Source organism: Myodes glareolus, chromosome 21 (genome assembly GCF_982192425.1).
Source record: "Myodes glareolus chromosome 21, mMyoGla1.1, whole genome shotgun sequence".
NCBI classification, from domain to species: domain Eukaryota; kingdom Metazoa; phylum Chordata; class Mammalia; order Rodentia; family Cricetidae; genus Myodes; species Myodes glareolus.
In genome coordinates, this window is record NC_142046.1 from 65,006,874 (window position 1) to 65,022,946 (window position 16,073).

The following is a 16,073-nucleotide window of genomic DNA, read 5'->3' on the forward strand; positions in this document are numbered from 1 at the left end:
CATATCCCAGTAGGGGGCTGGAAACTAGAACTAAGTTATGCTATTTTATACTAATTTTATTTCATATTGTAATGGAGGGAGAGAAAGTTTTTCATACTCAGATGACAAAATAGTGACGATCCAGGTACTAAATTCTCTAGTCTTACAATGAAAAAAAAAAATATTTTGACTTAGAAATTTAGAAAAGAATGCTAATTTGCCATCGAATTACTTGGATGCCTATGGAAATTGAGGATGCCTCCCCTGTAATCGTCACACTATATTTTGACACATTCAAGTGGTTTGAGTTGGACTTATTTGCACATTGAAAGACAAGTGCCAATGAAGACATCTTCCTACTCCTTAACCCACTAATGAATGCCTTGCCAAACAGTATTCAAGCCTTTTTGGATCTCTTTTAAATTTCCTCTTCAATTACAAGTTGTAAAGTCATTTGTAAATGATCATGCTTTTAAGATTGGCCTGTGCGTCTTAGTGTCTTGAAAACATATCTCCTCAAGTCACATAAACCCAGTGTAAGTACTGAAGCTCAGATCTATAAAATCCCCCTGACTTGAGCAGCTCTTTTGTATTAATTCAATGGATTTGCTTAAATCTCCTCTCAACTATTTTTTCATATCTCTCATACAGCAGAACTTCTTTGTCATGACCTCACTCTGTTTTCGTAAGAAGAAACAGCTTGGTGTATTTGCTGTGGGAAGTCCTTCTGTATATGTGTTGCTTTTATTGGTTAATAAATAAAAAGCTGCTGTGTCTTATCTCAGGGAAGAACAGAGCTAGACGGCAAAACTAATTGCTGAGAGAAAGTAGGCAGAGTCAGCAAGATGCCATGTAGCTGACCACAGGATACAGATGTGCTGGAATCTTGCCAAACTTATTAATCTTTAATTAATTAATCATTAGTTTTGTGATACAAAGACTTATAGAAATGGGTTAATTTAAGATGTAAGACCTAGTCAATAAGGAGCTAGAGCCAATAGGTCAAGCAGTGATTTAATTAATACAGTTTCTGCATGATTTAAGGTCTGGCATGCCGAGAAACAAGTCTCCGACCACACTTGATAGAAAGAAACAAATAATATTCTTATGTTATTTGCTTACATATTGGAATTTCTAGCTCACAGCTTATTTATTTTTTGTCCTTTGTGGGAATTGTTTCAGGCAGTGCTGCAATATCAGATTGACATTTGGGTGTGATGGCTCAGTGTTCTTTTTCATACCATAATTCCAAAAATACATTTAATATATTTTTTCTCATATTAAGAACGTAGCAGGTTTAAGCTGATAAGAGATACTTTACTTGATCATAGCCGAAAGGCTAATAATGATGACTTTTCTAACAGTGTTGAGATTTCACACAGTATGGCAACCTGTGTACACAGAGACTCAGCTAATATTTTGACCTCAAAGGAAAATCAGTTCCTCAAAATATCCAATTAGTGCTCTGCCCCTGAGAATCAAAGAATACATTAATTGGATCCTTAGAATTATTTTGGAAACCCACGGGGCTATTTCAAATCAATACATTATAAATCTCTCTACCTTGTTTCTATAATACATGGTACATACATGTCCATAGTTAGTTACTTTCTGCATTTGGTAAGTAAAACTGTTGTGAATGTTTGCATGTTGTCTTGTCCCTTTTGAGAACATATTTATTTTGGAGATTGGCCATGCTAATCATATTTTGATATTTTTGTGTCACTGAAGAATCCACATCATTTGCATGTTTTTCAAATATACAGTTGGAGAACAAGCACATAGCTGTCTGAGTGTGTGATGCTTGAAGACTAAGCTTTGCGATCTTTTTTTATTCAGTCAGTCACACACCATGAGAGAGAGGTCATTGTCCAAATATCTATGGTTCCATAAGCTAATATTTACATGAATGATTTAGTAACATAAAAATAAGAACCAAAAATTAGCACTAATTCTAAGATAGGTATATTTTTTTATTGACAGTGTAAATGCTACCTTTTTAGGAAGAGACATTCTACCATCACAAAATGGCTCATTTCTTTTGCCTAGTTTTGCTATGATTAATATCTACAGTGTAATGTGTGCTGTAGAAATGGAAAGTTTGTTTACTTTATAAACTCCTATAATGTATTTGCATGCACACATGAATAAATGTGTGAATTGTCAAGAGAAAGTCTAATTTTTGATTCTGAATCTTTCTTACATATTAAAAGACAAAATTTATATCTTAATTTATGTCTAGATAGCTAAGATTAGATGAGATATCTATTGGTTATAAGAGAAATGAAGCAGTTTTATTTTGTATCTGAAATTGAGTTTATCACTGCTGAGAAGAATAGGAAACTCAAGATATATATGATTGGTCAATTTGCATTGATAGAAGTAACTAACTCTTACTTTGCTCATTTGGCTTTATTTATTTAGTTTTTTTTCACAAAGTTTGGAAAATATAATAAAAGGACTTTCTGTTTTTTCTTTTTCTTTTGTTTTTTTGAGACAAGGTATCTCTGTAGCTTTGGAGACTGTCCTAGAACCAGCTCTTGTAGACGATGCTGGTCTTGAACTGACAGAGGTTAACCTCGTCCTGAATGCTGGGATTAAAGGTATGTGCCACCAGCACCTGGCTTAGTAGGGACTTTCAAAACACAGAGGTATTCAAAAATAAAAGATGATACATATATGTCAGGAAGTGTGAAAGAAATAAATCAAATTCATGCAAGCATGTTGTCCGTGTGTTAATTAGGGAGTGAGAGAAAAAGAGAGAGAGGCAGAAATAGATACAGATAAATTGAAAGGGAGCCATGGGACAAAGATGCAGAATGAAGAGTTAACACTGAAAAGGTGGGGTGTACATTGAGAATTGTAACTGGTGAAAATAAGAACATGAAGAAATCAGTGAAGTTGATGGGTGGTACAAAAGAGAAGGCACTGCTCATATTTCTTGCCACTTTCAGCATGCAAGTGTAAGAAAATGACCTCCCCAAACCATACTACTACAGGGATGGATTTCATTCTTGTGGGACTCACAGACAGCCCATTGCTGGGGAGGATCCTCTTTGTGGTGTTTCTGCTCATCTTTGTCATCACGCTGGCAGGAAACCTGTGCATGATTGTGCTGATCAGGACCAATTCCCACCTGCAAACACCCATGTACTTCTTCCTTGGGCACCTCTCCTTTGTAGACATTTGCTACTCTTCCAATGTTACTCCCAACATGCTACATGGTTTCGTCTCAGACCAGAAGACAATCTCCTATGCTGGGTGCTTCACACAGTGTCTCCTCTTCATTGCTCTGGTGATCACTGAATTTTATATCCTAGCTTCCATGGCACTGGACCGCTATGTGGCCATTTGCAGCCCTCTGCATTACAGTACCAGGATGTCCAAGAATGTTTGCGTCTCTCTTGTCACATTTCCTTATGTGTTTGGCTTCCTGAATGGGCTCTCTCAGACTCTGCTCACTTTCCACCTGTCTTTCTGTGGCTCCCGTGTAATCAACCACTTCTACTGTGCAGACCCTCCTCTCATCATGCTGGCTTGCTCTGACACCCATGTCAAAAAGATGGCCATGTTTGTGGTTGCTGGCTTTACTCTTTCAAGTTCTCTCAGTATCATTCTTCTGTCTTACCTTTACATTTTTGCAGCCATCTTGAGGATCCGTTCCGCTGAAGGTAGGCAAAAAGCCTTTTCTACATGTGGTTCCCACATGACAACAGTCACAATATTTTATGGAACCCTTTTCTGCATGTACCTGAGACCTCCATCAAAGAGGTCTGTGGAGGAGTCCAAAGTAATTGCTGTGTTTTACACATTTTTGAGCCCAATGTTGAACCCCTTGATCTATAGCTTACGGAACAAGGATGTCATAAATGCCATGAAACAGGTGATTAAAGGAAAACTCTTTCAATAAATATCAATGTATGCAATTTTTTAGTTGAAATCACTTTTCGCCTTTTTAAGCTGTGTCATTATATGCAACCCATGTGTCTCAGTGTCATGTCTGTGTGCAACCTGAACTGTCATATGTCAATTTTCCTCATTTATTCTTGAAATTAATTTCTTTATGGAGAATAGTTGTTAAAATCTATAACACTGACATTAAGAAATACCCCCTTTAGGAAAAAAACTTCAAATAGGCTTCCATTAGAGTTTAATGATTTCATGCAGGTGTATATTATCACAAATTTATGATCCCTGGAACCCTTACAGTCAATCTTGTTTGAATAATGTGGTTAAAAGCATATGACAAAAATATTTTATAATGCTTGATTTATTAGATCATTTATGATAAAACATCTAGGGTACAGAATTTGGCTGGATGTCCAGATAATTAATTGAGCATTCTTGTTAACATTAAAGATATGGATCTTTGTTCTATGACTTTTGTTAGTTTTCTTAAAACATAGCATTCAAAACTCATTCATCTAGGTATGTTCTCCAACATTGAAAGTACTCTGCTGAATGACCATCTTTTTATATATTGCTAAGAGTATTGATCAGACTCATTTAGCCATATATTCTACATTTTTCTCAGTACAATCTCTTATATTTAGAGTTTCATAATTTGGGACAATTTGGTGTATCTATCGACTCTTGTGTATCCAAGAATACTTCGGTGGAAATAATTCTGTAGGAGTGAGTGCAGTCTTATTTTTCTTGAGATTTACAGTTAGTGAAATCATAATATTTGTGATAACTTTTAATTTTAGTGAAAATATAATTATATCCTTTCCCCTTTCTTTCCTCCCCTTGATTCCTTCCAAGTATATACTTGACTCCTCAAATTCATGGCCTCATTATCTTTGATTATTATTACTGGATAAGTATATAAATATAAAAGAGCCAAAGTCAATGAAATCTTATTTTCTAGACAAGGTGTTGGAGTGCTAAAAACTTTTAGTGATGGATTCAATCACAGAAACAACAATTAAAAAGCTATATGCTCCATTCACTTTAACCCATTTCTTATTGGATATCTAAGTTTTCTGACATATATACTTACTTTCATTATATGTCCTTATATTTTATTCTTCGATGTTTTCACTTAAATGTAAATACAGAAAATCTAAGGGAATCCTGCTGCAAAATGCACAACAGATATTTACAGAAAATAAATCTTCTATAGATTTTATAAAACTTGACCATTTTGGAATCTTGGTTCATGGAATAAATCTAAAGTTTTGACAAATTTCTTTTTTCAGGACTTTAAAAAGGGAGTAATTTGGGTCATTAATATATAATGTTTTTATTTAAGGAGATATGTGATTTGTTAGTAGCATTATGACATTGTGCGATTTAAGACAGTGATCTGAGCTCTTGTACAGTCCCCACCATGCTGCAAGTAGGAGATACCTGCCTCCAGGCTGTGCCCCTTCTCCCACCACCCACTGGACTCTGTACCATCAAGTCCCACTCCAAGCACCTGAGCATTTACCCCATTGTCATCCCTCAACTGCAACCTCAGCAGACCACATAGGCACATGTGACAACCACACCAGTTGGGAAAAAAGTGAGTGAGTGGCCTCTCATCTAGACTGCCCCAAAGTCCATACCCTAACTCAACCCCAGGGCATATCCTTTGTACTTCTCCCTCCCATTAAAGCACCAGCAAAGCAGCTGGATCCTGCTCCCACATCTGGCTGAAGTCCATTGCTTTGCTGCAGTACCTGCCAACCTGCAGCTGAGTGATATACCTGTCTCCAGATTGTCCCCCCTCTTGCCACCCACTGGATGCTGTCCCATCAAGACCCACTCCGAAGGCCCAACTCCAAGCATCTGAAATGTCCCCTGCAGCCAACCCTTCTGAAACACCAGCAAACTTCATAGGCACAGGTGAAAACCACACCAGTTGGAAAAACAGCAGACTACATAGAAACAGATGCAAACCACAACATTGGAGGAAAAGGTACAGTCACAGGCCACACTAGTTGAAGGAAAAGATGAGTAAATGCTGGTGTAGGAATACATTCACCAACCCCACATTGGACAGAGGGTTTGAAAGATGTTTTACTGACACTATGGGACCATAGATGCCAGCCCAGACTACTCTAGCCAGCAAAACTTTAAATCACCATAAATAGATAAAACAATGTATTTCATGACAAAACCAGATTTAAAGAATACATATCCACAAACTGTGCACTGCAGAAAGTACTGAAAGGAAAACTCCAACCTAAATAACTCAGTTTTATACATAAAACACAGGCAATACACAGTCTCACAGCAGCAAGACCCAAAGAAAGGAAACACACACACACACACACCCATTACAACCACCCAAACCAAAATATGACAGGAATTGTTAATCACTGGTCAATAACATTTCTTAATATCAGGGGATTCTATTCAACAATAAAAAGACACAGGCTCACAGAATGGATACAAAAATAGCACCCATCCTTTGTTGCATGCAAGAAACACATTATCTACAGATTCAGTGTAATTCCCTTCAAATCCCAACACAATTCTTTACAGAGCTCGAAAGAACAATATGCAACTTCACATGGAAAAACAAAACAAACAAACAAAAAACTAGCACAACTAGAACGATCCTGTACAATAACAAAACTTCTGGAAGTATCACCATCCCTGACTTCAAGCTCTGCTATACAGGTATAGTAATAAAAACAGTTTGGTATTTGCATAAAAACAGACCCATGTATCAAAGGAATCAAATCAAAGAACTAACTAACGTAAATCCACACATGTATGAACACCTGATTTTTGACAAAGAAGCCAAAAATATACAATGAACAAAAAAGCACCCAACAAATGTTGCTGGCATAGCTGGATGGCAGCATGTAGAAGAATGCAATAGATCCATATATATCACCCTGCACAAAACTCAAGCCCAAGTGTATCAAAGACCTCAATATAAATCCAGTTACACTGAAGTTGACAGAAGAAAAAGTGGAAAATAGCCTTGAACACATTGGAACAGTAACGTGGGAGTCCCCTCTGTGTGTTGTGATTACCATTAATGAATACAGAAACTGTTTTGGCCTGTTAATAGGGCAGAAATTAGGTAGGTGAGGAGGACTGAATTGAATGCTGGGAGAAAGAAGGGCGGAGTCAGAGAGATGCCATGGAGCCACTGCTGCTGGAGGAAATAGACGTGCTGAAATTTTGCTGGTAGGCCATGACCTTGTGGTGATGTACAGTTTAATGGAGATGGGTTAAATTCATATGTAAGAGTTAGCCAATAAGAAGTTAGAGCTAATGAGCCAAGCAGTGTTTTATCAATACAGTTTCTGTGTAATTATTTCAGTTCTGGGTGGCCGGGATGAACAAGCGGCTCCTCCTACAGCACAAGAGACTACTTACTGAATATAACATCAGTAGTACAGACATTAAGATAGACAACTAATAAATGGGACCTCTGAAATTGAAAATCTTCTGTAAGGCAAAGGACACTATCAATAAGACTAAACAGCAGTCTACATAATGGGAAAAGATCTTTAGCTCCGTATTTGACAGAGAACTGACAATCAAAATATATAAAGAACTCTAGAAACTAGACATTGAAGGAACAAATAATACAATTATAAAATGGGGCAGAGATTTAAACAAAATTCTAAACAGAAGAATCTCAAATGACCAAGATATACTTAAAGAAGTGTTCAACCTTCTTAGCTATCAGGGAAATGCAAATAAAACCAACTCTGAGATACCATCTTACACCTGTCAGAATAGTTAAGATCAAAAACACTAATAACAACCTATGTTGGAGATGATGTGGATTAAGGGGAACACTCTTCCACTGCTACTGTGAATGAAAACTTGTACAGCCACATTGGAAATCAGTATGGTGGTTTCTCAGAAAATGGGGAATCAATCTACCTCAAGAACCAGTATACCACTCTTGGAAATATACCCAAAGGATATTCAATCATACCACAAGGACACTTATTCAACTATGTTCATAGCAGCAATATTTGTAATAGCCAGAACTGGGAAATAACCTAAATGCATTCAGCTGAAGAATTGATAAAGAAAATGTAGTATATCTACAAAATGGAATATTACTAGGTGGAAAAACTCTGACATCATGAAATTTGCAGGCAAATGGATGTTACCAGGAAAAAATAATTCTGAGTAATACAACACAGACCCAGAAAGACAATATGGTCTGTACTCTCTCCTAAGTGTATATTAGATGTAAAACAAAGGATAAAACAGTTATGATCCTCAGGCCTAAAAAAGCCAGGTAACAAGGAGAACCCTAAGAGTGACACATGGGTCTCCCTGGGAAGAGGAAATAGATGAGATGTCCTTGGTAAACTGGGGGCAGTGGGGAGTAAAAGGGAAGTGACAGGGATGGGAACATGAGGGATCTTGATGGTCCAGTTTGGGGTGGGTCAGAGATGGAAAGTAATGAAAGAGATATCTTGATAGACTGGGTCATTACGGGATTAGGGGAGAAACCAGGTGCCAGGAAAAATCCCTGGCACTCACAAGAATGACCCTAGCTAACTCTCCTACCAATAGTTGAGAGGGTGCATAAGCTGGCCTCCTCCATCAATCAGATTGGTGACTATACTAAGTGTTATCATAGATCCTTTATCTAGTACCTGATGGAAGCACCAAGCACCAGGCTGAATTCCGGGAGTTCAGCTGACTGAGCTTGTGGAGCTCATGGACTTTGGATGGGCAGCAAGGGAGCCGGCATGGGACTGACCTAAGCCTTCTGTATCAGGGAGACAGTTGCATAATTTGGTATTTTGTGGGACCCCTAGAGGAGAGGACCTAGACCTGTCTCTGATGCATGACCTGGCTCTTTGGAATCTTTTCCCTATTATGGGATAACTTGCCCAGCCTTGATGTATGGGGGCGGAACCTGGTTCTGCCTCAACTTGATGTGCCACGCTTTGCTGATTCCCAATTGAGAGCTTACCCCAACTGAATGCAGATGGAGGAGGCGTGGAGGGGAGGTAAAAGGGAGGTAGGAGAAGAAATGAAAAAAATAAAAGTAAAAATAATAAAAAATAAAATGTTGATCTGTGGTGACAGCAATAAAGGACAAGTGTTTAGTGGACCGATATGATGACAAAGATTCATTTTGTAATGCGATTCCTGGTCCTACTTCATCTTTATGACCTAAGATATTTATTCCGGAAGATATTCACTTACACCAAAGTTTCCAGTGTTGCTTCCATTAATATCACGAAAATCATTTGATGTCCACATCAAATGTTCTTTTTTATATATATTCTATAATCGTTGCAAAATACACATTTTGCTGTAAAATGCACATTGTGTTGCCTAAATAATTCTTCATTTGCTTTTAAAAAGTATTTTAGTTTTTGATATTATAATTTCATAATTTCCGCCTTCACATTCCACTTTACAAAGTCTCTCATGAACCTACTCCTTGATATATCTCAAATTCATATCATCTTTTTTTCCTTTTTACACACACACACACACACACACACACACACAAACACATACAGAGAGAGAGAGAGAGAGAGAGAGAGAGAGATTCCTAAATACATAAATACAACCTGCTTAATATATATAATTACTTGTAAATATACATTCCTAGAGCTGACTATTTAATATTGGACAATCACTTTTAAAATTTGTCATCCTCTATGCCTTAGAGAAGCCAAACTTTCTCTCAGGCATGTCACCTTTCTTAGTACAAGTGGTTGACCTAATTTTGACCTTTATATGTATTTTTATTTTCATTTATAAGTGAAATATTTGTTTCATTACATAATGTGAGTTCTGGACGAATGTCATTTCAAAGTTCTTTTTAAATATGCTAAAACATTAATCATTATGCATAAAAGTATTTGTGACATTTAATAATAGAGTTGCTGCTTTCATATTACTATTTGTTTTAATAATCAAAAATGAAACAGAGAAAATATAACAATTTTTTTCAAAGTTTATTAAATTATAAAAGTTTCCATTTCCGCCCCTCCTCCCAACACCCTCCCACTCCCCGCAATCCCACTCCCTCTCCTCCTCCCTCTCCATCCCTAAGAGCAGTCAGGGTTTCCTGCCCTGTGGGAAGTTCAAGTTCCTCCCCCCTCCCTCCAGGTCCAGGAAGGTGAGTATCCAAACAGACTGGATCCCAAAAATCCAGTATATGCAGAGGAAACAAGTCCCAGTGCCATTGTCAATGGCTTTTCAGAAAGACTCTGGGCCAGCCACATTCAGAGAATACAGCCACATTCAGAGAATCTGGTTGGATCACGTGCTCGTTCAGTCCCAGTCCAACTGGCCTTGGTGAACTCTCATTAGATCAGTACCCTTGTATCAGTGGGTGATCGCACCCCTCGCGGTCCTGATTTTCTTTTTCATGTTCTTCCTCCTTCTGCTCCTCATTTGGACCTTGGGGGGCTCAGTCCGGTACTCCAATGTGGGTCTCTGTCTGTATTGCCATCCATCTCGGATGAAGGTTTCCTCTGGTCTTGCCTTCTTTGTTCACGTTCTCTTTCCTTCTGCTTCTCGTTTGGATCTAGGGAGTTAAGTCCAGTGTTCCAATGTGGGTCTCTGTCTCAATCTCCATCCATCGCCAGATGAAGGTTCTGGCACTCTTGTCTATTTCCAATCTCCAGGAGGATAACTACATGATTTTCTTCAGGTTCACCTTCTTATTTAGCTTCTCTAGGATCACGAATAATAGGCTCAAAGACCTTTAATTATGGCTAGAATTCACTTATGAGTGAATACATACTATATTCCTCTTTTTGGGTCTGGCTTACCTCACTCAGTAAAGCGTTTTCTATTTCCATCCATTTGCATGCAAAATTCAAGATGTCATTGTTTTTTACCGCTGAGTAAAACTCTAATGTGTATATGTTTCACACCTTCTTTAACCATTCTTCTATTGAGGGGCACCTAGGTTGTTTCCAGGTTCTGGCTATTACAAATAGTGCTGCTATGAACATAGTTGAACAAATGCTTTTGTGGTATGATAGGGCATCTCTTGGGTATATTCCCAAGAGTGGAATTGCTGGGTCTTGAGGGAGCTTGACTCCCAGTTTCCTGAGAACCCGCCACACTGATTTCCACAGTGGCTGCACAAGTTTGCATTCCCACCAACAATGGATGAGAGTTCCCCTCTCTCCACATCCTCTCCAGCATAGGCTATCATTGGTGTTTTTGACTTTAGCTAATCTGACCGGTGTAAAATGGTATCTCATAGTTGTTTTGATTTGCGATTCCCTGATCGCTAAGAATGTTGAGCATGACCTTAAGTGTCTTTTGGCCATTCGAAGTTCTTCTATTGAGAATTCTCTGTTCAGATCAGCACCCCATTTTTTAATTGGGTTAATTAGAGTTTTAGTGTCTAGTTTCTTGAGTTCTTTGTATATTTTGGAGATCAGGCCTTTATCTGATGAGGGGTTGGTGAAGATCTTCTCCTAGTCAGAAGGTAGCCTTTTTGTCTTACTGATGGTGTCCTTTGCTTTACAGAAGCTTCTCAGTTTCAGGAGGTCCCATTTATTCATTGATTCTCTTATTATCTGTGCTACTGGGGTTCTATCTAGGAAGTGGTCTCCTGTGAAGTCTTGGGCAGAGAGAACAAATTGCTTTTCTGAAAAGATAATCTTTCAATTCTAATTCCAATGATGTTTGTGTTTAACTCATATTGCTTTGTTCATACAACTTTGACTTTCTATTTAGGACCTGTGGTTTACCACCCTTTTGGGGTTGCACATCAGATATCCTATATAGCAGATATTTACATTATGCTTTATAACAGTAGCAAAACTATAGTAATGAAGTAGCAACAAAAAGTAGTAAACACAGCATGAAGAACTATATTAAAGATTTGCATCATTAGCAAGATGGAGAACCATTGTTGTTGAATATATTACAAAAAGTAGAAATGCTAGATTAAACGATATATGAACATACAAATGTATGAGTGTTTAATGAGTTTTCCCTTTGATTTTTTTGTTTGTTTTTCCTATTCTTGTGTGTTTATTTTTGTTTTATCTTGCTATTAGACCTTAGCTGCCTGTGTTTTGTAAGGAGAGACAGAATGGGAATTAATTTAGATGGGACAGGAAACTCTCGGAGGAGCTGAGGGGGCATAATCAATATATAAAGGACTGCAGAGTTCTCCCCTCTGAATCTGGATTAGGCACAGACCACATCCCAATATCAATTTTCTATACAAAGAGATTCTTTCTTAATCAAGACAAAGAAACAAGATTACTAAATCTGAATTGGTTAGAAACAGCAGCCAGTAGTGCTTTGCAGGTGCAATTTTAAAAGGCAAAAGAAGAGATCTGTGTTAGAATGACCTAGGATGGCTTGATGAATTCTGATTGGGCATGATAATTAGTGCAGCCAAATGGGGATTTTTGATTGCTTGATCTTGATGTTTTGATAGTTAGATCTTGGTGATCAGTCTCAGGAATGAGTCAGGCATACAAAGTGGCCAAATAAAGAGACAAACTTTAGTGGCTAGCTCTCAGAATGTAATCTAATGGTTTAGCAAGGGAGAGGGAAGCAGGAAGGGCAAGACTGGCTGGTGCCATGTTTGCCATGTGTGGGCCAGCCAGAGCCCTTCAAAATATTTTAAATAAAAGTAAAACAGAGGAAAAAATAAAATCAATGTGCAATGCTACATAAAAAATAAAAATAAACAAATAATTTGGGTATTTTAAAATCCATGTTGATTTATTCTGGAGGGAATTATTCCAGAAAGTGACTACTATTGATACTTATGGCTAATGCTTGCTGGAAAGTGCTCTTCTGCCTCTCATCAGCATCAGGGAATACTACTTAAGACTTTCATTTACACTTGCAGATAATTTGCTTAGTAACTGGTTAGAAGCAGAAACTTGTATTTACAGAGGTCTTCATAAAGTTGAGAAAATGTTACGTACGTATTAAAAAGAATTTATATGCTAAAATGTGTGGTATATTCACCTGAATGGAAATTATGTTTTTAAAATTCAAAAGAGACATTGCAACTTGGGTCAAAAATGGTATCAAACAACATAGTCACAAAGTGGAAGGAAGAACCTATATGCCGGTGAAGCAGAGAGATGTTATCAAGCAAGACTAAACTCAGGATATTGTTCAATCTTGAAGTATGATGATTGGGATTCCATTTCCTATCAATCAGCTCTTTCAACAACTTTTAAATCTATAATTCCAATTATATTCTCACTGAATCCCAAGTTATGTACTCTATTCTGGTCATTCCAAAGAACCATATTCGGTCCAAACAAATCAGAGAATTGGTAAACATTTCTTTAATTTAAAATTGGTAGGGGGATTTTACTCATGAGTATTGTATTTGCATAATTTTTACCTTTCCATCTCCTCCCTTCCTTCTCAAATCCATAGCTTCTATTAAAATTGAAGATGCATTTAATTTTTCTCCACTTTGTGAAGTTTTCTTACAAACACTCTTTTCAGAGCCTGTTTCACATCCTTGTTCCTCAGACTGTATATAAATGGATTCACCATGGGACTCACAAAAATACAAAACACTGCCACGATTTTGCCTTGCTCAACAGACCTCTCATTTGCCGGTCTCAGGTACATGCAGAAGAGGGACCCATAGAACATAATGACGGCTGTCAGGTGTGAGCCACAGGTGGAGAAAGCCTTTTGCTGCCCTTCACTGGAATGGATCCTCATGATGGTGACGAAGATAAAAATGTAGGAGATGAGAATGATGAGGAGGGAACCTGTGAGATTGATTCCAGCTGACACAAACAGGGCAGTTTGCTTGATGTAAGTGTCAGAACATGATAGCATCAAGAGCGGAGGGTCAGCACAGTAGAAATGGTTGATGGTGTTCGGTCCACAAAAGGATAGATGTGAGGTTAATATCACCTGCATCGTGCCCACCATAGAACCCCAGAAGTAGGGGAAAGTGACCAGGCAAATGCATACTGGCCGGGACATTTTTGTGTTATAATGTAGTGGGTTGCAAATCGCCACATACCTGTCATAGGCCATGGCACCAAGCATGTAATATTCAGTTAGGAGCAGAGTTACAAAAACAAAACATTGAGCCAGACACCCAGTGTAAGAAATGCTTTTCTTCTCAGATAGAAAATTGACAAGCATCTGAGGAGAGACATTGGTGGAATAAAAAATATCCACACATGCCAAGTGGGTCAGGAAAAAATACATGGGGGTTTGCAGCCGCGGAGTGAACCTGATTAGTAAGATCATGCCAAAGTTCCCGGTGAGTGTGGTAAGGTAAATCATGAGAAACACCACGAAAAGAATTGGCTGCAGTTCTGGTCGGGTGCTTAGTCCCAGAAGAATAAACTCGGTTGCCTCAGTGCCATTGTGCTCCGGGTCTGAGTATATGATCATATTTCCTAAAAGAGAAATGAGTAAGAAATATTAACTAATTTGTAAAATAATTTGTTTACCCACACCAGTGCTCACTCAAAAAATGCTCCTTAGAAGTATGTATGAGGTTCTTAAAAGAAGCTGTCTGGAGAGCTGTTCAACAGATATAAGCTTTGATGTAATGTGATCTGATTGCAGTTTCATATAACTTATATTTAGCCTCTGAAGATCTATCCCTCACTCTCCTCTGCATCAGATTATCATGCCTATAAACTGATAAGACACTTTGGAATGCATAACTTAAAACCTTGTTCTCTATCAATGGAAAAGCTAAGAATATTATCAGACACCATCTGAAGTCTACAGATGAGATTCCTCTTTCTGATGAAACTGTCCACTTATGTTTTCACCAGTGTGTTTTCAAAATGAATTGACTTTTAACTTCCTTTGTTCTGTTACTTTAAAAATCCATGAAACTCCTTCTATGTTGGACATTGTATTTGAGAGCTGAACAAATATATACACTCATCTGTCTGTCTGTCTGTCTGTCTATCTGTCTATCTATCTATCTATCTATCTATCTATCTCTGCATATTTTTCTGTGAGTGCATGCATTTGTATATGTGTCAACAAAAGAGAAAGTTAAAATTACTTCCAAAATTGAAGAACTGAGCTATTCTTATCACTTGATTTATGTACTGATTATAACATGTAATACAGGAGAGTTTACAGACCTTGATCCATGCTGTTATGGCTACTACACAACTTTTTCATGAACTCTGGTATAATACAAAGAACTTAGTTGGCCTCACTCTTGATGTTTCTACTGAGGAACTAGGACTCCTGCTCCTCAAATATAGTCCCTGTGATAGGTGAGAAAAGGAATGGGGCCTTTGGATGATTATCCAGAGACCATGTGGTTACTGTCAGCAAAGATAAACCTTCTGGAAATTGTGAAACCAAGCAGCTGTTTAGAGCCCACCATCCATATATGTAAGTTCCATGTCTCCTACTGAAATTATTATTTATTCATGTTTTTACCTGTGATTCTCTATTTATCTACTATTTGCTACATATGGACAGAAACTTAGTTTGTATTATATTTCCTCAAACACAAACAAGTGCCTAGATCAGAGCATATATTACATAAATCATTACTTGACTCAATGAGATAGTTTGCTGGCAAGGCAAATTGTTTTTTTTTCTGGGCATGTAGATTTCTTAGCTTTTTGATATTACTAAGGCTTGAATAACTACAAATACTTGCTATCAGGTGAAGAATGTATTAGGAAGAATCAAAATTAAAGAAAGGATGATCAACTAGGGATTTACTTAAATAACAAAACTAGTTTTTCTGGTACTTGAACAATCCTTGTAATTATTCCTTAAGATTTTCACATTGGACCACTAGAAAGAAATTAAAGCTGAATCTGGATTGAAAATGTGATCTACAGCTGGGTGCTGGTGAAACATGCCTTTAATCCCAGCACTCAGGAGGCAGAAGTGGGCAGATTTTGTGAGTTCTGGGCCAGCCTGGTCTACAACCTCTAGTTTCAGGACAGGTTCCAAAGCTACAGAGAAAGCCAGTCTTGAAAATCCAAACAAAGAAACAAAAAGCAACCAACAAACTAATCGTACAAACAAAAAGAAAATGTGATCACCTTTTGCTACTGTATGATAGCTGAGAAGTCCAAGAGAACAGACAGAATATGCATCTTTTCTACTTTTAACTACTCTCTTGTTTCAGTAAAATTATATGTTCACTTTTAGACCAGTGCTTATCACTTGGAAGTAGATCTACAGCTGAGTCC

The 16,073-nt window shown here is 37.7% G+C and overlaps 2 protein-coding genes and 1 non-coding gene across 3 annotated transcripts; 1 reads left to right on the top strand and 2 right to left on the bottom strand.

Annotated features, from left to right (window-relative positions):
• Window positions 1-1,145: 1,145 nt before the first annotated feature.
• LOC125395125 (U2 spliceosomal RNA) lies at window positions 1,146-1,331 on the bottom strand. Its single transcript, XR_007230453.3, has one exon. It is a non-coding gene; the product is annotated as a U2 spliceosomal RNA (small nuclear RNA).
• A 1,619-nt stretch (window positions 1,332-2,950) lies between these two features.
• LOC125395034 (olfactory receptor 5M10-like) lies at window positions 2,951-3,889 on the top strand. The gene has a single exon (XM_048426220.2). The coding sequence runs from the start codon at window positions 2,951-2,953 to the stop codon at window positions 3,887-3,889; it is 939 nt and encodes a 312-aa protein (XP_048282177.1).
• A 9,431-nt stretch (window positions 3,890-13,320) lies between these two features.
• Window positions 13,321-14,283, bottom strand: LOC125395029 (olfactory receptor 5M11-like). The gene has a single exon (XM_048426215.3). It carries the CDS (start codon window positions 14,281-14,283, stop codon window positions 13,321-13,323), a length of 963 nt encoding a protein of 320 aa, XP_048282172.2.
• Window positions 14,284-16,073: the final 1,790 nt, after the last annotated feature.